A 24,480-nucleotide genomic window follows, 5' to 3' on the forward strand; every position below is an offset into this window, starting at 1 on the left:
TCACAGATGCCTAGCCAAAATTTCAAAATTCAAACCTAGTCCAAATAGCCAAAAAAAAAAAAAAAAAAAAAGAAAAAAAAAAAAAAAAAAGGAAAGGAAAGGAAAGGTTGGCCTATTTGTATTATGGAAGAAAACTATGCCTTCTCAAAAAGCCCCATTTTGTGGGGTAGACAAAGAAACTTGGTATACACAATAATTACAAGGGCCTCGATTTTAAAAGCCTTCAGTACCCCCAACTGGGTTTTTCCAAAGCTTTCAGTAGAGCTGAACAGGCCTACTGAATTAGAAAAGCAAGCCATGTTTGGCACCATGCCTGAAAATGCTGAGTATCACATAAGGCTAAAATCTCATCTAGCCAGCAAAACTTTTATGGAAGTGTGTTTGTTAAAATACTCCATTTTCCACCTCATGTCTACCTTGCTCTTTTGGGAAATCCCCCTCAATAATTGCTTTCTACTCCCTTTTGGGACTGACAGAATAAGAAGCCAAATAAAAAAATTGTGGTAATTTGCTAATATGATACAATTGTACAGTGTTCACTATTGGTACCAGTAACGAATCCTTAAGCCATTATAATATGGACAAGGAAATCAACAAACTGCATGCTAAAGTGTGCTTTCAGGGGCCAGCTCCATTGCTGCCAGACCCACGGCACACCAATGTCACTCACAGGCTCCCAGTTCTACTGCTGCTGCTGGTAGCATGGAAGTCACAGAGAAGGACACAGAGTGGGGTCCTTCAATGGTAGCTCAGCTCTACTTCCACATCTGAGAATGCCCAAGACATGGGCAGGATCCCATGAGCACGAAGCCAGAGAAGCAAGAAGGCTGGACAGCACAAAGGCATACTTTAAAAAATGAACAAACAAACAAGAGCAAACCAACCAACCAACCAACCCACACCATAGACCACTTCCATCAAGGTGATGCACACTTTTTCCCCATCTGGCTGTTATGGGTACAAGTTCAGGTTGGCTGTTTCAGCACTAGGCTCAGCTGACTCTACATATCCTTTTCTCTGTGACCTCTCTGAGATAAAATTTGTTTTTAAGATTTAGTTCCACAGAAACGTAGACATGGAGCTGTCTAGAAGTATCCATAGAGTAGAGTTGGTCTCAAAAACTCTCATCTGTCTTACTTTCTTCCCTCTTTCCTCAGACCCCCAAAGAAAGTAATTTACTGATTACTCCTTCCAGAAGTGCCAGAGGGGAGCAAGGAAGTAAGTGTTAAACACACAAAGACTAGAGTTGTCTCCAGTTTTCAAAGTTCTCTTGTCAGATAGATCCATGATTAAATCATTTGCACAACAAAACAACTGAAGGTTGCTAAGTTTTTAGATAACTGCTATTCTCACTCAGACAAAAAGTTAATGAGGTATTTTGACTAAAATGTTAAATTATGTCCCTCCAAAGCTATCTCAAGATCTAAATTTAGAGTTGATCACTGCAATGTCACAGAAGATGCAGATAGTTAAGGCACCCTTTCGTTTTGTTTTATCATTATTTATAAATTTAAAAATTGCATCAACTACAACATTTAGCCAGTTCTATACAATTCTGCCTTTAATTCGTGCTGAGTGGAACCTTATTCTCTTAGTTCTATAGAAACTATTTTGAATAATCTTTTTTTCCTTTTGTGGCAAACTTTAAAATTATATTCACAGAAATGTAACTTATGAATGAACTTTTAGCAGTCTTATCTACATACAGGTGAAGAATGCTTTGTTTTGTTTTTTATTTTAGGATGGAATCACTCCTGAAGTAGTTTCAAGTCTTTGATTTTAATGTAGTATTTGAATTCGTTTCAAAGCATGTAACTTATTGCTGCCCTTGGGACCAAATATGATTTAAGTCTTCATGCCAGTGCAAGCCAATATGCCTGTAACAGCAGTAAATGCATAGGCCTGATGGTGAAGAGAAAGCAGAGAAGCTATGGAGTTAGAGAATTCTGTTTTCCATCCCCGACTCACTGAGGGGACAAACCCAGGGGGAACAAAAAGATGGCGTTCTCTGTTAATTCCTAAGTGTCACTGTTTACAACATTACAGCACGACTAGAAACGTCCAGATATTCTCATACTCACAAGTTTTGGTTATGTTTTAATACCATAACTATCTTGAGTAAATATAATTCATTTACCAAACCCACTTCTCTGGCTGACAGGTTCACCTCCTATTTGATGGAATAGATTTGAAAGCATTATAAAATGTGTCAGAATTTAACCTTAAAGTGGGATTTCTTAAATTACTACTGGCAGAACTACACGGTGCTATAATCAGAGAACTAAAACAAAAACATAAACATTCAACCTCAGGTAAGTCAGATCTTAAAACACAGAGAACAACAATGGAGGCAGAACTTGGCACCTACCCACTTCAGCCAACGTTTTGATACATGACTCCACTGAGGCTTTCTGAGTTGGGTTTGGCCAGGTACAGTTGTAAATTCTAAAAGCAGACTGCAATAGCTGAATAAAAACAGGTTGATGTGTCTAAAATCAAAAAGATAAACATGGAAGTTTATACTTTAGAATGTCCTCACAACTGTCCTAAGGTTTGGCACAACATAAATCTCATGTGTGGGTTTTTTTTGGCTTGTACACTTAAATTAAATTAAATTAAATTCTCTTTGCTCTTCAGGACAGGAGAGAATGCAAACCAATTCTGCACCCCGACAGAGGCCAAAGCATGTAATTTGCCATCAGATTACCACTGATATTAAGCACAGTACAGAGCAGAAGGACTAAGAAATCTTCCTGGTTCTGAGGTGTATGTACATTTGTCATAGAACACAGCGTTTTTTCGTATAAGCAACTAGATAAACCTTTATTCTGCAAAGATAACCTGTCCAGTGAATCCACAAAAGCCAGCGTTGAGCTGTCTGCTGGTCAGAGATGTAAAGAGTAAAAATGAAGAGTAAGTGATTTGAAGTGAAATGAAGCTGCCAGCCAGTGGCATGAGAAGGGAGAGAGAAATTAGAGAAGGATACAAAGGTACAGGATTCCTATGTCATTAGCAGAAGGTATCTCATTAATGGGCTGAATTACATATTGGTCTGTCTCTCTTTTTCTTACCTGGAGGCTGGTGCTGTTATCTGAAAACGGAGAATTGAAGAAGCCACTCACAATGCTCATTACAGGCTCAGTGACATATTTCTCCAGAGATGTGTCTGCGTGTTTGCGATCCGTGGTTGTGTTACAAACCTACAGGAAAGAAGGAGGAAACCATGAGATTTAGAACTTTTAAGTAAGCAAACTACGCTACATAGTATTTATTACAACCCATGTAATAATATTTATTCTTAGTACAGATTTTATGGAAAAATCTATCAGAGATAACTATCTTACAAGTTTGAGATGTATTTGTTATAGCTTATCTCCCTTCTCGAAGATCCACGCTGTATTTTAAATCTCCTTCTCTTCTGAACTAGTTCTTTCTGGTTGGCTGTCTGTTCTTTCCATGAAAAAAAAAATCAGCACACTGCATACCACCTGCACATTTAGACGGATTCAAGAAGAAAATGAACGTTCCCTTCTATTCCCTACCTATTGGAGGTAAGTTGGAAGAGGTTTTAGAGATACAGATTGAAACAAACCCATTAGGTTAGAAAGATTTCGGGTAATGTTTATCTTCTTGCCACATTCAACACAAACGAGTGGCAAGGGTGAAGCTCATATGCAAAAAATAAATGTTTAAAAGGAGGGAAAGAGAAGAAAATAGCATAGACAATACCAACAGCCTTTCAGATTTCAAGCAGACAACATTAATTAAGAAAGCCACATGAGGAAAATAGAAAAGACAACCTAAAAACAATGAAAGAAGAGAACGGATAGCACTGGGACAATTTTGGAGCACAGAAAGATGATTAAATTGTAGGAGGATATGGGCAGATTTGTAGAATTGATTCCTAAATACACTCTTTGGTACAACATTAAAAGTTTGTTGCTGCATAAAGATGTCAAGTTTAAAGAACGGAAAACATTACTGGGATGGTACATACATGCTTCAGTATTTCTTCTCTTTTTTTTCCCCTCAACATTTGTGAACATCTATACAGAGTTATTTTTACTTTGCATATGTCAGTCCAAACTGTACTAAAAGAAGTGCTAAAAGGAGTCTACACAAAGCAAGTCAGGGTGAGAAAGGCAGGACTGGACAAACAAGGTGTACAGATCGTACTCACCCTACCTCTTCAAATAAGCAGTTCTAGTCAGGTTTAAAAATAAATGAAAGGCAAAATAATTCTTTTTCACCAATGCAAGCCACAGGCTTCTGCAACATTCTAGGGAATCTATGCAAGAACAGAATTTATTTTGTTTACAGACTTCTGGGGTAACCTTCAAACTATCTGGGCTTTTAACACAAAATCATGAATCTGCACGGTACGTACTTATCATTACATCACCTTATGGATGGGCAACGGAAGTCCACAGAAGCTGAGTGAATTGCTTAAGGTCACAAAGAAAAATGGGTGGCAGAACTAGAGACATAATACACAGCACCTGAATCTCACACAGGGCAAATACGCCCTCTAATTACGCTGTGCCACTGTGACACTTGGACACCACAAGATAGCAATTTCACCAGCAGCACTTCAAGGAAGGTTACTGATGTGACATCTAAAAGCACCCATGTGCAGTGCAAGACATGGCTCAAAAAGTGCAAGATACAGCAACACAAAAGCAGTGTCATATGGCAGGCAGAGAAATAATCAAAGATAACTTGAGAGCTGCAAGAATTAGGCACCTGGAGGAGCTTTGCTTGTCTGTTTTTCTAAAATGTGTCAGAAAAACAAGTCATGCCTCCACGTAGTGCAATCTTATCACTTCAGGAAAGGAAAGATTTTAGTCAGAGAACCAACAGTGGCTAAAATGGAACAGTAAACATTTCAACCCTCCAGTTTGAGGAGAGTATGACACCTCCTCTTCTGTGGCCCTCGTGGAGGTATTATATTGAGATATATAATCAAAACTTAGTTGGGAAAAAAAATAAAAATATCATAGAACTGAAAACTTCTTGGTATTCTTCTGCTTTTAATTAATCTGCATGGCAATTCTGACGGAGGCTGAGTATTTGTTATCCCAATGGGAAGACAGAGCTGTGCAGCACTAGCATGGAGAATTTAGAAATCACCAAACCTCAATTCCAAAATGCTGTTAAGCTTTTCCTTCACTTGTCTAAAAGTGAATAAGCATGGCAGAGCCATATGGGGGGATACCACTCTGCTTAAACACAGGTCTGAAAAATTCCCATCTCAGAAGGACTTTGGAATTTCTCTTATCTGCTCTTATCCCTCTGCCCTTCTGGGGACTGAAAGATGTTTCTCTGTGGAAGAAGAAACCTGAAATGCATGAAATGGAGATGAAGATTGAGAAAGCAGTGTTTAAAAACCTCTTAAGAGACTTTGGGACCAAAGCTCACATGAATAATATTTCAAAAATTCTGCAGGAGAAAGTCACGATGACTTCACAGCTGTCAGATCTCAGCTGTTTTTAATCCTGCTCAGAATACAGCTGCTGACTTACAGAATGAGCCACCTGTGGGAAAGGGAAGCCTTTCCTGGAGCTGCACCCACCTGCTCAGTGATGCGCTCTCAGTCATACACGGGAGAAAGTAGGTTGGCAGAAACAGCAGAAAAAGGTGTCTTTGAAAGAGCAATTGCTTTTGGCAAATGGAATTTAATACACACATCTGCCAACTGCCTGTTTTGCAAGGTATCACAGTGTTGAAAAAGAATGACAGTTGAGGACTAAATATTTCCTTCTTTGGTCTAGCAACAGATAAAAAAAAAGGTTTCTTTTTTCCTTATTTCTTTTTTCAGGTTGAAGGAATTCAACCTGAGCATAACACTCTCCATCTTTCACCTTAGTGCTCTCTAATGACAGACTCAGACTCAAAGCTCACAAACTCACCCACTGACAGGCATTTGTAGCAGCTAAAAGGAAAGCATTTCCCCTTCCCCCACGCAAAAGCATCTCTTTTAGCTCACTGCAACACGGAGGATCAAAGGGCTCTTTTTCTAAATGCTTTGAAAGGTATTGTAACATCTTTCATGAAGCTGACAGCATTCTAACCGTCCTGATAGCTACATAAAGCTGATGTATTTATAACTCAGAGGCTCAGCCTGGAACCCAGAAAGCCAAATACGCTCAATAACATAGAAGATACAGCTACGCATGGGGCCTGGCAAAAGAGCAGAACACGCAAGAGCATTTTGGATATGTTCTTTTACTTGTTTTCACTGATAATCTTAATAAAAAGGGCTAATTAGGCACTTGCCCTAAGGACTTTTCAGGAGAGCAAAAAAAAAACCTGCATTTTGCTATTTGGAGAAAAAGGCACACACACAAAATATAGCATTAACAAAACACTCAATATTCACCTCTGAAGACCTGGAGCCAAATTTGTCCTATTAGCAAATGAAAACAAGTTCAAGGCTCACCAGCGTCAGGATAACTCCAAATCACACGGCAGCATGTCTCCAGGCTCACAAAGTGAACAGTGGGCAGAGTCCCTTCTCTGCATGCATCTGCTTTAAGCCAACAGGCCAGGAAAACTGATCGTGTCAAATAGTTGGGGAGGGGAGTCTCGTCAGAAGGTCAGTACCATGATATATCAGAAAAGTGCAACCCAGAAAAGGATTTAAAGCAAGAGAAAATACTTCTTGGTGAAAAACAGTAAGGTTAAAAACTGGAATTGTGCTCCAAGAAGGTTCCTGATCTTAATTTGCAAATGAAGTGGGTATGTCCAGAAGAGCTTTTCAGCTAAGCAACAAGACAAACAGCAAGAAAACTGAACTTGTAGAGGTCTCTTTACTGCTGAAAACAGCTACCATCAAAAAAGAACACAAATATTCCTATGTTAACCTGGGCCCAGAAAAGGGCAAAAATAAAAACATTTATAAGTTTTCTGTTTCACAGAAAAATGAACAGGCCCCTGTGCCTATCACACAGCACAAGTCTCAGCACTCATTCTTCCTTTGGCCATAAATCATTGTGACTATGAGTATGGTATTTTCTCCCAGTAGGTTTCAAAGAAATGATTTTGTGGCACACTATTACTCTGGTGTAAATGTTTGCTGCAGGACTGAATTGAGATTCTTTTTCCTTTTCTTCTCTAATTTCAACAAAATGAAAGATGCAAGGAGTGAGAACTTGATGGATTATGAAATGCAACGGACCACGGACAGGAAAAGGATAGACATGCACTATGAGAACATGCTCCATAACACTTTCAAATTACTGGCTGGCAGTCAAATATTGGCCACCAGCACAAAAAAATAAACACCTGTGTTTCTACTTCCTGAGAAAGAGCAACTCCTTTAACAGACATCAATATCAGGCTCTTACAAGAAATACTACCTGCTAGAAAAAGGATAGGTATTGCAAGCTGTACTCTTTCACACTAAATTCTCCTCCTGGTTCCACTATGGCATGCTATTTTTCCGGAAGTAATAAGCTTCCCAGTTATATTTCTTCCAAAATATCAGGAGAGGAAAGCTTAATATCACTTATGTCACTTATGACTTGAAACTTGATGCAACTCTATCTGGTGACCACTGATGGAACCCATGGCAACAGCATGGAGCTGTAACAGGGAGGGGTCAGGTTGGCTATCAGGAGAAGGCTTCACCAGAGGGCGCTGGGCACTGGAAAAGGCTCTCCAGGGCAGTGGTCAGAGCACCCAGCTGGCCAGAGTTCGAGAACCGTCTGGACAATGCCCTCAGACATATGGTCTGATTTTTGTGTAGTCATGTGTGGAGCCTGGAGTTGGACTTTGCAAATTCTACGATGCTGTGATTCTAGGGAATTGAATGCCTACACTACCAACTATGTCCCACAGAATCACAGAATCACCCGGGTTGGAAGGGACCTCAAGGATCATGTAGTTCCAACCCCCCTGCCTAGCAGGGCCACCAAACATACACATTCAGATCAGGTTGCCCAGGACCCCGTCCAACCTGGCCTTAAACACGTCCAAGGACGGGGCATCCACAACCTCCCTGGGAAGCCCGTTCCAGGGCCTAACCACTCTCCTAGTAAAGAACTTCCCCCTAACATCCAACCTAAATCTTCCCTCCTTCAACTTGGATCCATTTCCCCTAGTCCTGCTGTTATCAGCCCTTTTGAAGAGTTTACTCCCCTCCTGGGTGTAGGTTCCCTTCAGGTATTGATAGGCTGCAATGAGGTCACCCCGCAGCCTTCTCTTCTCCAGGCTGAACAAGCCCAACTCCCTCAGCCTGTCCTCATAGGGGAGGTGCTCCAGCCCCCTGATCATCTTAGTCGCCCTCCTCTGGACCCTTTCCAAAATCTCAATGTCTTTCTTGTACTGAGGGCTCCACACCTGGACACAGTATTCCAGATGGGGCCTCACAAGAGCCGAGTAGAGAGGGACAATCACCTCCCTGTCCCTGCTGACCACCCCTCTCCTGATGGAGCCCAGGATCCCATTTGCCTTTCGAGCTGCCAGAGCGCACTGCTGGCTCATGTTCAGTCTCTCGTCCATCAGGACCCCCAGGTCCTTCTCTGCCGAGCTGCTCTCAAGGACCGCTCCTCCCAGCCTGTACAGGTGCCTAGGGTTCTTCCGGCCCAAATGCAAAACCTTGCACTTTGCCGTGTTGAACCTCATCAGGTTCACCCGAGCCCAGCCCTCCAGCCTGTCGAGGTCCCTCTGAATGGCATCCCTTCCTTCCACCGTATCAACCGCACCACTCAGCTTGGTGTCGTCAGCAAACTTGCTGAGGGTGCACTCAATTCCCTCATCGATGTCATTAATAAAGATGTTAAAGAGCACCGGTCCCAAGACAGACCCTTGGGGGACACCACTTGTTACCAGCCTCCACCTGGACATAGAGCCATTGACCACCACCCTCTGTCTGCGGCCTTTCAACCAATTGCTTATCCATCGGGTCGTCCACCCATCAAATCCACTTCCCTCCAATTTGGAGATGAGGATGTGGTGGGGGACCATGTCAAAGGCCTTGCTCAGGTCCAGGTAAATGACATCGGTCGCCTTCCCTTCGTCCACCAATGCCGTCACTCCATCATAGAAGGCCACAAGATTAGTTAGGTATGACCTTCCTTTGGTGAAGCCGTGCTGGCTGTCTCGGATCACATGCTCATTCTTTATGTGATCGAGCATGCTGTCCAGGAGGATCTGTTCCATGATCTTCCCAGGCACGGAGGTGAGACTCACCGGCCTGTAGTTCCCCGGGTCCTCCCTGCTCCCCTTCTTGTATATGGGAGTGACATGACCCTTCCTCCAGTCGTTCGGGACCTCACCTGACAGCCACGACTTCTCAAATATGATGGAGAGCGGCTCGGCAACCACCTCAGCCAGCTCCTTCAGGACCCTGGGATGCACGCCATCTGGCCCCATAGACTTGTATTCATTCAGTCTAAGGAGGCACTCTCGGACTTGCTCTGCCCTTACAGTGGGGAGGGATTTACCTCCTTGGTCCCCAAATAGAGGTTTGGGGATGCATCACCTTGAAGCTGATCATTTATACACTAATTAGTATTCTGAAAAAGTAGAGCTCTACACCTGCCTTTTGCAGCAGTGAGAATGTAGTGACAGCAGAATAAAAGACCAAGAAAAAAAAAAAAAGGCCAAGGTTAAATTAAAGAAGAAACAGGAGACAAAGAATTTCTTTATCCTTGATTCTCTCTATACTAAGAGAGTAAACCTAGGAGATTACAGATGTGGCTGTTTGTTTTAATTACCACCATAATCACAAGTAATGCACACTCCCAGTAGAAGGACAAAATGTTTTCAACCCTGTTTCTTGTGTATCAAACCCATACATCCAATTTGTTTTTCTGGCAGTAAAGAGAAAGGGACATGTGCCCAAGGTGCCCTTCTAGACAAAGAAGACCATTAGCAATTAGCAGGTTAAATGATGACAGATAAAATAGAAACGATGATCTGTTAAAAATATATTTATATTCAACTTTGAAAAAGCAGTGGATAAAATAAAGGAAATTCACACAAAGTTCAGTTGTCATCCCTGACTATACTGCAACGTATGATACCTCATGAAACTTACCCTTGCCATATCAACAAGAAAGTTCTCAAATAACTTCCAAATGTGGTTACTGGCATAGATTTCTTTCATTTCCACCTCAGTGTCCACGTAACAGTGGTTAACAAAATTAACATAGGCAATTTTCACCTGCAGGATGAGCAAATACAGAAACAATATGAAACAGAACAACAGAAGCCATTAACATACCTATTTTCTGTAAGAATACTGAATGAATAAGATCATCCTTCCAATTCTAAGAAATGCCAATAACAGTAATACTGTATGTTTGGTTCTAAAGATTTAAGAGATAAGCGTGGCAACAAATACACTAATGTACTTACTGAAAGACCACGTTAAGAAAAATAGAGATGTTCTCCAAAACTCTAATACCAATTCCCCCACAAAGCAATAATAACATTATTAATTTAACAGTTAATAACTGATACTAAAATGACATTCAGAATACAATGGTCTGGCTCAAAAATCAGGAACTGCCAAAATGGAAGACACCCACGTATTAATCAGCTGATCCTTGCGGGCTGATGCCTTGTGACAGGCCTGACATATACCAAAAAAGGTCTTTAACAGAGATGAGACCGCAATCCCTATTTTCTGACAATCCTATGCAGCGCTAATATTCAGAGTAGGTACAACTCAGACCTAAATGAAAGAGAAAGCTTTTGCAGCGCTGTGATTACTGCCACAGCAGTGCAGGACTTCACTCCTCTCCTGTACTAAAAGCCTGTGCCAGCACATCATAAAAATGGATATCCAGTGACTGAAATGTATGTATTAAATACAGACTTTGACATGGTCAAAGGAGAAGAGATGGTTGCAGTTTAAAGAGGTCAGGAGAAAACTCTTAGATGTAAGTCTTTTAGGTTTCATTTGTTTGGGTTTTTTTAATTAGCAGCTGTTAACGTCAACGTTAGCAGGAACCATTTGAGCAAACATTCTACTTTATAAGAAAAGAATCAGTTGATCACAAGGTGACTTTCTTATGGGACAGAGGAATTATATACTTCAGCAAGGCCTAGCTGCATTGATACGAAACCCATGCCTCCAACAGCCTATAGAAATCCTTCTGACCAATATGCAGGGCCGGAACAAGGTCCTGCATAGACTGTAAGAAGACTTCTTTCGATCACATCAAATTTGGTGCAAGCATTACCATTCTCATCAGCATGAAGTATTACAGTTCTACTGAGCCATTACTGGTACTATCTGCAGAATTAGGCCTGTACATGAAGCGAAAAAGGGTATTTGCCAGACTGGAACTGAATTTAATAAAACAAGACTTCACCCAAAACTCCCAGTGACTTCAACATGGATAGAATGTTACTCTAGAATTTCCAACAGTTCAAAGCAGAGGAAAAATACTAGCCTGACAAATCACTTAGCTTACTCTTTGCCACTAACAGCCAGAAGTTTAGCAGAGGACTAAATTCTAACAGTAGCTGGACAAACCCAGAAAAACAACAACAAAAAATTCTCCCGATCCAGAAATGACTAACAGCAGGCAGCAAAAGGGACAACAAAAGTTTTCTACTTAAAAAAATATTAACAATCCTTTCTCATTTATTTACCTCCACAAGTGACACCTGCTTCAAGCCTCTTTTCTGCGTAAATACTCAACTTTTCAGGATATTAGAAACAGCAAAATATTTCTGTGTTTCTAAAAATTGTAATTCTGCTCCATCATTCAGTGAGTCTTACCTCAGGTATGCAGTCATCATGGGTCACCACTCTCACTATATCATCCAGTGGCAGGAGTGAATTGCACTTGATCTCTGTATATACATTCTTTCCTTCTGTACAAGCTGCTAGCAATTCCACTAGAGTGATGTGATACGCCAAGGGTCCACTCTCGTCTGCTCGATCTCGCTCTGAACACATCATTTGGAGTAGAACTGGAAATGATGCTCTATCGTTGTAGAATATCAGCACATCTTCACCCCCATTTATCAGCTGAAAAAGATACCACAACACTTTAAGAACCCTGCACTGCAATCATTTTCTTAATTACTTTGCTCTACCTTTAAGTGCACAACAATTCTCTAGCTAGGGAGCCCCTCTCCCACAAAATAAAAAATTAGTCTGATGCTTACAAAATGCACATGTCAAAACAATGGCCAAGGCAAACTGCTCTTATCTGTAAGTGTAAATCTGGAATAAATCACCAAGGAATGAGCTCATACAAAGTGAACTCAAAGTTTAATCTCTATGTAGCTCTCTGTTTACCTAAGACATTAGGCTTTTCTTGTTATTCCCACCATCTCAGTGTCTGTTTGAAGTTAGTTAATTAGTCTTATATCCTATTGTAAGGCCAGGATGCATTATTATCCCTGTTCTACAGATAGGTACTTGAGGTACAAAGATATTAATCTTATGTACCACCTTACAGAAAAAGCCTGTGGCTCACCCAGAATTTACCTAAACTCTTCTGCACCCCTGCTCAGCATCTGAAACAAAGAACAACTCTTCCTAACCTGTGGAAATCTGGCAGATGGGTCTCGACACTGTCACTGTCATTCCAGCACTTCCACTTATCAGCGAACTGGTGTATGTGAAAAATATTTGAATTTACTACAGGTACATTGCTCATCTCAAGAGTATCCAGAGCAGAGAGACGCTGGCAGCTACATCTCAGCAGATCTCATGGAAAAGTTTTGTTCTGATACGGTTTTGAACATATCACCCAAACAAATACGTAGAATATGCCTACTGCCAGTGCTACTCTGTGAGCTTGGACAAGACAGCAGACCTGTCTTCTCTTCATCACTTTCCTTTCAAGCATAGTTCAATCTTAATGGAAGTGAAAATAAGTTCCCATAAACCTTTTTAGTGCAGAATACAAATTGGAAGCACAACAGCCACATGTATTTTGTGAACAAGGCATATGACATTGTCTGCATGTGACATGAAATCATAGCTTACTGAATTCAAGGGTAGAAGTAAAGACTGGTGGAGCTGTAAAGAAATAGGAAAGTAGCACGAGAAGGAATGAAAGCTAGTCTCCCAGAGGAGCTGAAAAGTAACAAAATTCAGAAAAAAATTCATTACATTTTTCCAGTGTTTCAAATTGTGATTTCCTCTCTGCTTGATTATTTTTACTTTGATAATTGTGTAGATTGAATTCTGAATTCAGTCACTACTTCTTTTCCTATTTCTCCTTTTTATCCTTTGGTTTTTAAAATGTTTCCAATCAGACTTTTCAAAATAGATATTTTCTGGACACTGAACAGAGGAAACATTTAAAAGGACAAATGCTTGGAAGGGAAGAATGAGACAATATGGCAATTCAGAAGTCATACATTTCACTACTCTCAATGACAAAGAGGACAATAGGGAAAATATGAGTATTCAAAATGTTGGAAAGTTGACATTTTTAATGCTGATATCTGGAATACTATGCTCTTAAGACACTTCAAATACAAAATTCTTAAGAAAATCCACACCTAGCCCTCTGAGAAGGTATGTACTGTGTAATTTCCCATTAGGTTGACCACTACATTCCCATAATTATTTTCCTCTTATGAATGTTTTGCAAAGATGAATGACAAGATTCTTTTTTTCAATCTTACATCAAATCCACATACATCTGTTCCAGTGCTGCTGATAAAAGGGCAAGTCAAAAGGATCCCTTGTCCTTTTATGTACCTATCACTGATGAATGAGGAAGAAATACCACAAGGCATTAGATTGTGAAAAGTGATTCTGTATGTCATGTTTGCCACATACTGACTGTGATGAACCACAAATCAAATCAGATAATATAGCATAAGCATGGGAAGAGCTAAGGGGACGAAGTAAATGCAAGGCAAGAAGATATTAGTGTATTTCCCCAATTTATCCATTTTTAATGGTGACTTGCAAAGGAAACCCACTGACCCGTACAGAGAATATGATTTCACTAAAAACAGAAAAGGAAGAGAAGCATCTGGCATTAACCAGGTGAAGTCGTTACTGAGTTCAGTGAACTCAATGATGGTGGGCAAAAACAAACAAACAAAACAAATCAAAGTAGTAAAAACACATTTTCTTCCACTAAAGTATATTTTAAAGGAGTTAAGAATTCTATTAAAGTATAATCAATGGTGGACAGCATCAAAGGAGTTGCTGATGCTCTGCAATGTATCATTCCGAAACACCACAGATAATAAAAAATTCTGCTACCACATTGATTTGCTTCAAAAGTAAACTCTGCTTTCTCTTTTGTAATAATCTTTGCACTGGCAGGCAGCTTTTTGTTCCAGGAACCTTGAAGCATGCTTGTAACGATAAAAAGTGCCCTAATGGACATCTCAGGTAGGTAAAGTTCAGTAGCACTCTGGGGACATAGGGACAGGTGAATGAGCCAGACTGGGACTTAAGTCCCAGTAAGTGTATCTTACATTGAAAAGTACTCTTTCCAATGATCTGTGTGCATGTGCTAAAACATGTAAATATGATTAGTTTATCCCTTAATCCCACTAAACAGGAATAAGATATAATTCTCAGGGGTAAAAGAAAACACAGGAGTAGTTGCAGGCATGTTGCATATTCACTCTATCGTGTCTTATAGTAAATTGTTTACACACCCCATCTGGAGGCACACGAAAGTTACATTGGTTGTTTAAGGTCACAAAGTACGTCTCAACTGTTTGCTTACAAATAGTCCTGGATTCATCTCAGTTTCAACCACTAGGCTACACTGTTTATTACACTGCAATGCCATTCACGCACCATTCAAATTTCACTATTGGTATTCTTTTCTAACAAATCATAATTGTTAAACTGCAATTCCCTGCTTTTTTTTTTTTTTTTTTTTTTTTTTTTTTTTAAGCAAGTCATCACTGCATGCACCTTTACAGGCTGGGGGCTGATCTTCTGAAATGGAGCTCTGCAGAGAAGGATCTGGTTGTTGTGGTGGACGACAGGTTGGCCATGAGCCAGCAGTGTACCCTTGTGGCCAAGAAGGCCAATGGGATCCTGGTTTTCATTAAAAATAGTCAAGGGAGGTGATCCTCCCCCTCTACTCTGCCCTGGTCAGGCCACATCTGAAAAACTTTGTAAAGGTCTGAGATCCTTGGTTCAAAAAAGGAAGGGATATCCTGGAGAGAGTCTAGTGGGAGGACATAAAGATTATAAGGAGGTTGGAGCACCTCCCTCCCGAGGAAAGGCTAAGAGACCTAGGACAGTTCAGGATAAAGTAGAAAAGATGGAGGGGTCAGATCTCATCACTGTTTACAAACATTTAAGTTGGAGAAGTCAAATGGATGGGGTCAGGCTCTTTTCTGTGCTGTGCAGCAACAGAACAAGGAATAAATGACAAAAACTGCAACACAGGAAGTCCTATACAAACATGAGGAAGAACTTGTTTACTGTGAGGGTGACAGAGCTCTGGAACAGGCTGCCCAGAAAGGTTGTGTAGTCTCCTTCTATATTTAGAACCTGCCTGGACGTTTTCCTGTGTAAACTACTGTAGGGAACCTGCTTTAGCTGGGGCTTGGACTCGATCTCCAGAAGTGCCTTCCAACCCCTATCACTCTGTGATTTTATGATTTCACTCTCTTCAGTAAAAATAACAGTGTTTCCCATATCAAATTCTTTCAAAAACATGATTTAAATGTCATACCCAAGTTCATTTCATTGTTCATCACGTGGTCAATTTGAAAATGCAGTATAACAATTTATGTTTCTGCTCTTACATATCGGTAACAAAATGCATTTAATTGAAGAAAGTCTCAAAACTGCGTTTGATCAGAAAGTAAAAATCCATAAGAAGCTAAGGTGAATGGGGAGATATCGAAAAGCATTAGGGCACAAGAACAATTTGAATTATGTAAATCAAAGGCTTGTAATTGAGATTACATTTTAAAACACTTCAGTCAAATTGAAAAGGTTGAGGTAGATTTCATTAAAGGTTATCCATGTAAGCCAAAGCTTTATTTTCTCAATTAGAAGTTTTTCTTCTTTGTTGCTATGGAATTAAATTTTTTCAGGTTTTAGTTCTATTCGTACCACAACTAAAGCTTCTTTCTGTTTTCTTTCTGAAGATGCACTTCGAAAACGCAAATGAACTTTGAAAGAAAAATGTTTGTTACTGTGATCTTATCTGGGCTTTTGACCATATTCTATTTTACCCACTAACTCACTGAGCCTTTAAAATAATTACAATTAAATGCATGACTGTCTGCGAGTCAAAGATCTCATTTATCATGCACACTATACATGTAATTCTATTTGCAGAGAAGTCAATTAAGTATTTTGTTAATAACATAATTGGCATTAAGATACGTCCACAAACTACTCTATGGAATTTACCAGGTCAAACTCTACGTTTATCTATTTAGAGCAGCTCTACAAACTCTAGCAGAAATGCTCCAGAATTACAGCATTGTAAACAAAAGCAGAAAGTAGGAGGAAGGGTCTTTACATGGTTACATAGTTAAAAAAGTAGTCTACTACACTACTTAGATAAATCCATTGGGATAAGAGCATACTATGGGGCAAAACCATACCAGAATATGCAAGACAGATTTGTACATGGGATCCTAACGTACACCACAGGAAAATAAAGGTTTATGTTACTCAGATTTATGTTAAATCTTTTACATACAGACATATTGTTATCAATATGATAACACCCATGTTTTCTTTCTAGTAACTACACAGATGGCCCTATAAAATTAGACTAAATTCCCTGAAAGACTAAATTGCTAAAATATTACTTATGGTACTATTTAAAATTCTAAAGCTACAATGCCATTGTATCCCAGTGGTAATAAGAGTGGAGAAAGCAATCTCAGAACGCTAGTGTGTTAAAAACGTGTGAACAACCAACATGCAACTATTAACCTACCTCTGTCATTACCATGTCTTGGCATTTTTTCACATATTTGCCATCTGCTTTTACAATGGTCTGCAGGAAACGCAGGTATTCCACATGACGGCCATGGGTCTCAATGCAGTGTACAAAGTGCTGTACCACTCTTTCACTAATTTCATTACAAAGAAGGTAATTATTCATGAAGATATGCCGCATGGTTTCAGCTTCCAGAAGCTAAGAAATAAAAACAGCAGATTTATTTTGAGATTGAAAGATTCACAAGACTGTAGGCTAGAGAAAGGCACAGCAGTAAATGATGACTGGAAGAATCCAGTGCCCACCAGCCCAGAGATAAACAAGTAACCTTAAGGTTACTTCAATTTCTGGATTTTACGATCGCATTTCTCTACCTTTTCCTAGGACTACAAAATGGCCCTAAAGTAGACATTAACAAAATGTATGCTCATGTGGAAGGTGAAGACACACTCGTAATGCACTATACACTGCCAGAGCACTCCATAGGGACTTTGGTATTCAAGACAATTGAGACCACATTGATACTATTCATCATTAAACTTGGCATAGAGATCCTCCAGAAAGTTGCTTACCTACTTCTGGCATCCTCTATGGTTGACAGAAGAAGGCATTTCTAGCATATGAATCAATGCACATCTAGCCTGATCCCTCTCTGATAGCATATCTCTTTCAACATTGATTACAGAGGGATCTTAAGGTTATTTTTCTATCAGTGAATAGAATTCTTTAATAAAAGCAGATTGCTATTAAGAAAGAGATACTGCTAAGAACCCAGTAGCCAGACTGTATACGTTCTGGAAGCTTTTCCTTCAAACTTCTCCTCCAAATTCAAGTGTGCTCCTGGAGCACGCTTTTATGTTTGGCATCATTTGAAAGGACGATTGTGCCACAATATGAACAAAAGCACAGTAGCTGAGCTGACTGGAAGATCAGCTTCAAAAGAAAAAATGTGTTAGAGAAAATAGGCTCCATACTTGGTACTCGAACTCACTACGAATGTTGGATAGGACGAAATCTGAGATCCAGTGACCCCATGGAAAAGCCTGCACCCTTCACTAACTCCATAAATAAATAAATAAGTAAATAAACAAATAAACACTTCCTTCAGTAATGTGGAGAGGTCAGAGGTTAACTGTACTAATATTCACACTCTTTCTAAAAAAAAACATACTATGCTCAGCTGTTCTGCCACTGAAAGAAGTGTCATTTTATACATCTTAGTTGTAAACACAAACATATATAAAGAGTTGAACTCTGACAAAGAGATCTAATGCAAAGACAGTGATTAATAAAGGGAAAAAAACTATATTAGTTGAATCAAATGGAATCACCATTGACAAAAACATGTCAGGTTTTGTTACCATACAAGCCTCATGAAAGCATAATCACAGCATTTTCTTCCCTGACTTACAGTCCAGATGCGAATGAGTTAGGAAGAATGAGTTTTAACTCATCCTCACAAATTATCATAGTCAAGCTACACAAGATGCGATGATGCAACCCATGTTAATAGATACTACCAGTAAATCCCATAGGTAACACTGTTTTATACTTTAAAAACAGCAACATTAAAAGCAATGACTTAAAGAGCAATAATAAAGGAGAAAAGATAGGAAAGAAAAGAGGAAGCAGAGAAGGCATAATTTAATAAAATTATTTACTTAGCACTGTCATTTTTCACTGATTCTATATTTTATTTAAAACGACATACTTACCCCCGGAGTTAGGAATAAATTGAGATTTTTATGGAGGAGAACTTGATTCTGAGGATTTCCTCGGCAGAAATTCTGAAGAAAAGTATGGGCTAGATTCATAACTTCATTCATCTTTTCATCGCTCTGGAGAAAGAATTGAAGAATGCTTCAGCTGGACATACCTAAACACACATTACATATCTGCACTATATGAATTCAAGATGGAACAAACCTGAGCCTGTATAGGGTAGGAATTCTCCCTCTGGAAAAAGCAACTTATCCTGTTTCCTTTAGAGTCCATTAACACTGTACCTTACTGTGAAGCTACTTGACCATAGGGAGACACAGGTAATAGCACAAACACTAAAGTTTCTAATTCTTTCCATCCAGTTTTCTTAGCCTCTGGTCTCATGGCTTAGTCTGCAGTTACTGTTCTTTTACAAATTTCTGGAGGAACTGTGGGGTTTCTTTTTGTTGCTGTAATAATTGCAAGACGTTAAAGATACTGAACTTAAAGCATGGTTTCCTAGTGCAGGTTTATCCTTTCCTAATTTAAAAAAAAGTGGTAAATGGCTTGATATTCAAAAGCACTCACTAGTCTGTAATGATTCCAACTTCTGAAAAGCTTTGGCTGTTACATAGTTATGCACGCATGTCTGTGTCAATCACATTAGTGATCCAACAAATAACCTACACAAATATATACTTCTAAACTCATTCAGATTTTATATTTTTCTCACATAATACTCAAACTACAATGTAATGAACCAGCTACATGAACAAGCACTAATTATTATATTGAATCCAGTGTCTCTATCATAATATTTATGTATGTCAGTCAGGAAAACGCAGCCCAGAGGTTTTATCTCCTTGCAGTGCTTCACGTAAGATCTAAAAAGATACTCTATTTAAAAGCTCATCTAAATCATTCACTTATATGCTCACAGCCACTAAATCAATACAAATCACATTATTTTACGGAAAACCTACGAGTGGACCCAGGTTAGAGGCTGGCCATCACAGAAACATTGAAATGATTTCGGAAAGCTTGTTTGTCCATCATATGTGTCTACAATAGCATTCCTATCAGGACCCAACAGAGGAATTTAAACACTTTGCCAAGAGCTCCCCTGAATCATCATTCATGATTGTACAGTGTGTCTGCAATTCTAAGGTTTACACATTTTAGGAATGGGATGACAGCAGTCATTAGTATCAACGGAGAGAAATCCATCATTATTTTATGTTTATACCACAGTTCACAGAATTTAGCATGAACAATTTTTCAAATTGATTCATGGATCTTTTGAGACCTTCCTTTTATTGAGTTCATGCCCTTTACCATCAATATTATCAGACTAACCTTTTCATAGGGTATTTGCAGAAGATCCAAGACTACCAAGTGGGCACCCATATTCTTCAGCAATCGCTGCTGCTGATTTCGACACTTTTTGTTTTGAACACAAAGTTTGCTGAGTCGAACCAAAATCTGTAGACAAATAAACAAATATGTAGGCAAAAAGGAAATAAAACATTATATAAAAACATAAATAGAATATTTTAACATAATCACTAAATCACTTTATCGCACACGTATTTCAAGCGAGTTTCTTGACAGATGCACCAACCTCTTTAACAATGTTGTAGTTATTGCTTTTATTGCTGTCTATCTGGGGTTTTTTGGTTCCATCCTGTATTGGACTCAAAATATTTGGCTCCTGTAACAAAGAACATATAACAAGAATAGATCTACTGCATCTTCCTCAATATTAACTAATTATGCAAGGCAACAAGTGGAGAAACAGCATTGTAGCACTTCATGGGGAACAGACTTAACGTACGCATTAAAGAAGACAACCCTTCAGTAACCACCCATATGTTACTGTCCAGTGATTTAAAAGATTCACATTCATATCCTTCTCTCATTTCAAATTTCCAACATTATTTGAGGCAATTATTCTATGTCCTCATGCTTCTGATCCTCCTAAAAGAGAGCATACCCTCAAAACATTGACCAGATACAGGGAAGAATCAACTAGGAACTCAGGTACTATTAGAACAAGAACCTTATCAGAAGCACATTTCCAAGTTTCATTTTGTCTTTAAATTTTCCTAGTGTCTTAGGAAATAGAATTGGGCTAAAACATACATGCACACCAATCAGAATGTTTATGGTACCTGAAAACTTTCTTAGCCGATTGTGAAGATTAGAAGTTCTATAAATTCCATCTGGTCTTAATTTCCAGCAGGGCGAGAACAGCTAGCTGAACCATTTGGCCATGAAAGCTGTTTATAACAGTGTCAGCACTGCTGTTGAAGCATGGTCATGTTGATCTATGCGACAACAGTGGATTTTTATTTGTTTAGGTTTGTTAGTATGCATGCTGCCTTCTCTCTGCCTGTTTGAATCAATACTTCGGAAGATATTTCAGGCTCTTTGCTATAATTAACCACTCTCTCCTGTTCTGGGACTGGGGGTTAACCAAGATTAATCTACCTGCTCCTTTTAGCAGACTTCTTCCTCAATCAAAGTAGTTTTATAATCCACGTGAACTATACATCTTATCTGGAAATGCTGATCAGCATTAAACTGCAGAATCTATCCCTATCTCCTAACAAAATAAAAACCTGTTTATTGAACCCATAAGAGTATTCCACAGATGTAGTTATCAAGAGCTAATCACACCACTGGGATACCACAGACACTCAGCTGCATATCTTGCCTTGTTATGCCCCATGATAGACATTCTCTGTCACGCTTTTCCATAAGGGATGGGAAGTCATAGAGCTTGCACTGAGAAAGGTTCTCCCTGAATATTTCTCCCCACTTTTAGGATATGGGATTTAAACATTTCCACAACCAAAGCAAACTACCAAAGACCAGAATAGGAGAGCAAGGAAATACTAAGCACTTGAGAGTGCTGTAAGTTTATCTCACTTGGAACCTGAAGTTGTGAAGTTGAGAAATTCTGTAAGTTCCACTGCACTGTATTCCACTTTCACCTATAAGTCCTTTTACTGAGACTGTATACTTCTCCTTCTCAGAGTTGTGTTTCTGCTACATCATCAAAACATCCTCAAGTGAGAGGACAACAAAAACACACTTTTCATAGTCCACACTAGTCCACAGTCCACCTTAACTAGAGACAACCAAGCAGGGTCTTTATTTGCTTTTCCTAAGTAAGGCTCAATTACATGAGATTAATTTCAGCATTCCTAATACTATGTGATACCTAAATTATGTCTGACTTAACTCCAAACACTCTCCTATACTTCTGAACTCCACTTCCTATCAAGACAATCCTGCATAACTGTAGGGTTTATTGTTCTGTTGCAGAGAACTCTGAATCCTTTGCTTAGAAGAACAGGGCCACTCTCAAAACTTCTGTTTTTGGAGTCATGTGATTGCATGTAAAACAAACAAACAAACAAACCTAACACCTCCAGCCCAAAGTTATTAAAAAAAAGAGGCTGAAAAAATGATCCAAAAATACTTGGAAGACCAAGGGTAATGAAATACATATGATTTTTTTAAAAACACAGTGGTCTTGCAATATCAAGACAGAAGTGTGGGCTTAAGATACTGTTGTGGAATGTAATTTAAGCCTTTGTGCACACTTCAGTGTAGTTTGTGAGAAATCAAGCACAAGCTAATGGAGCTTATTCCTGAGGACCTACAAGTTCATCCACCTCAGTACTGAATATTAAAAACAGGGGATTTCACAAGGATATTCCTCTGCTTGAAGCTAGTCACCTGCTTCATACATTGTATATTATGACCAGCACCCTACCTCTTAAGTCTCACATAAGGTATCAAAGAGAGAATTCACTACATAAAGCAGTTTTGCAAGGTAAAAATATTTCATGATTTTTCATTAAGGAATAATTTATCAAGGAAAGAATAAAGGACAAAATTCTGAGCTACTGTATATTGGTACAGCTCTCATGGAATTATCAGATAAGCTAACCAGTTATGCAGACTATACATTACCATTTTGATACAATATCCTCACAGGCCTGTCAGAGATAATACTGTACACCTACTGAAGTAGTGCTAATCCATACAGACCCACTGATGCCTCATGGGAAAAACTACTGAAAACATTTCACTTAGGGATGCTTCTGTCTAAAGCACATTGCTTTGAATCCTCCTTCCTTGAGTTTCCTTAACATTAGAGCTATCTTTACGAACAAAAGGATCTTATTACACTTCAGAAACATATTACTGCTTAAAAGAAACAAAAAATCAAAACACACTGTAATATCCTGCTGCAATTCTGTGTCCTGTCTTCCCATTCCATTTTCCATTCATTAAATATATAAAGGACCATTTTCTTTCCTACTAGAACTAATCTTGAAGAAAGAAAGTAGGAAATCACACCCACTTAAGTTCATAAAGTCTTTATTCTTCCCCAGTTCTGACGCAATTAAATTCAGTCACTTTCTATCAGAGAAGGACTAGGACCTACACTATGACAAGAAATCAGGATTATACCTTGGAAGATTGAATTTCCCTCCTCTTAAGCCACAAAAAATCTACTTTCCCATCTGACAAGCCAAGTGTCTTCTAGATATCTGTAACTATTCACTGTTTTCTCAATGGCTTCCTAACTCTTCCAAAATACACCAGCTTCCCAGTCCTGTATAATCTACACTTGGCTTTCTACATTTTTGCCAGGATAAGAATCTACTAAGGAAGAAAATAAGTGATGCGTTAGAAAATCACTTACACTGATGAAAGTTATGGAGCAAAAATAAATGTTGGGGGAAAAGCCTGCTCTGTCTACTATTATGCCACAAACCTCAACCAGAACAAATCTTGTAAAACTTCAAATTTTCTTACAAAGTCACTGTGCAGCTGGACAATTATTTAAGGACTTCAGCTTTCAAAGAAACACAAAAATTAAAATAAGCAAACAAATAAAATCAGGTATTCATGGTTCCAGTATCAAGTCCAAAAGTCTCTCAAAACACAAAGTTCACCAAGATTTGGAAAACCAAAGGTTTAAAAAAATAAAAAATTGTTCCCTTTAGAAGTCTAGATTTTCTTAAGTCAATCTTCTGCTTGGTTGACTGTAGGCTTGTTAAGGGTGTTTAAAAATGTGCACTCAATTGTGCTCCTCTCTCCTAGCTTCAAGAACAGATATTGCCTGCAAGTCAACACAACTCCCAAGATGTGATTCCTACATGGCTTCCATTATGTCATAAGTTATGGCTTGCTTGCTGGGCAGAAAGGAAGGCAACTCTGTGAAGTAAGAATGCAGTTACTGAAAAGAGCAGAAGTGAACACACTGATAATGTGATACAACAGACTAATTCTAAAAGGTTTATCTTCTATTCTGTCTAATCCTAAAGCCCAGACAGAATATTGATCACTCTCGCTTCACTATTTTGATTTACCAGATCATTAGTTTGCAGTTGCTCATCAAACTATATGTTCATATTGAAACAATTCCAGCAGCAAAGGTGTTAAACTCACCTCTATTGGCTCTTCTCCCCCTTTGGTTTGATTATCGCCCCCTTCTCCACTCTCATAATTACTGCTTTTTTCAACCCACAGCTCCGATTTTTCTACAGTCAGACGCAGTTGATCAAGATCAGCCTTGATTTGCTTGTAGTTATCAACATCTTGATTAGATACCAGCAACTGAACCTATAAATACAGTAAATCGTAAGGCTATTACAGCACTACCACTTAATCTGGGAAACTCGCTCAACAGTTTCCATTCTAGGATCCTGATTTCAGATGTTTTTTGTAACCTTCCCTATTAAATTAAAATATCACATATGTGGTGTTTTTAGCATTCATTCAGTAAAAACGTATAGCAGAGCTATGGTTGCCCAAAGCAGGATAACTATAATATTCATAATATTAATATAATATAATATAATATAATATAATATAATATAATATAATA

The 24,480-nt window shown here is 38.9% G+C and overlaps 1 protein-coding gene across 3 annotated transcripts in view; it reads right to left on the reverse strand.

Moving 5' to 3' along the window:
• Window positions 1-24,480, reverse strand: part of ITPR2 (inositol 1,4,5-trisphosphate receptor type 2) — a 266,121-nt gene that overhangs the window by 130,819 nt on the left and 110,822 nt on the right. For all 3 annotated transcript variants that reach the window (XM_042889533.1, XM_042889531.1, XM_042889534.1), the window contains 9 exons: window positions 24,042-24,215; window positions 20,191-20,280; window positions 19,926-20,051; window positions 18,584-18,706; window positions 16,866-17,066; window positions 11,738-11,989; window positions 10,043-10,168; window positions 3,072-3,200; window positions 2,369-2,489 (listed from right to left, as the gene is read on the reverse strand). In XM_042889533.1, the coding sequence (XP_042745467.1) occupies window positions 2,369-2,489; window positions 3,072-3,200; window positions 10,043-10,168; window positions 11,738-11,989; window positions 16,866-17,066; window positions 18,584-18,706; window positions 19,926-20,051; window positions 20,191-20,280; window positions 24,042-24,215 (1,342 nt within the window). The remainder of the gene's footprint in view (window positions 1-2,368; window positions 2,490-3,071; window positions 3,201-10,042; window positions 10,169-11,737; window positions 11,990-16,865; window positions 17,067-18,583; window positions 18,707-19,925; window positions 20,052-20,190; window positions 20,281-24,041; window positions 24,216-24,480) is intronic.

This window comes from Lagopus leucura, unplaced genomic scaffold, assembly GCF_019238085.1.
Source record: "Lagopus leucura isolate 7727_CA_CO unplaced genomic scaffold, USGS_WTPT01 Super-Scaffold_100159, whole genome shotgun sequence".
Lineage (NCBI taxonomy): Eukaryota > Metazoa > Chordata > Aves > Galliformes > Phasianidae > Lagopus > Lagopus leucura.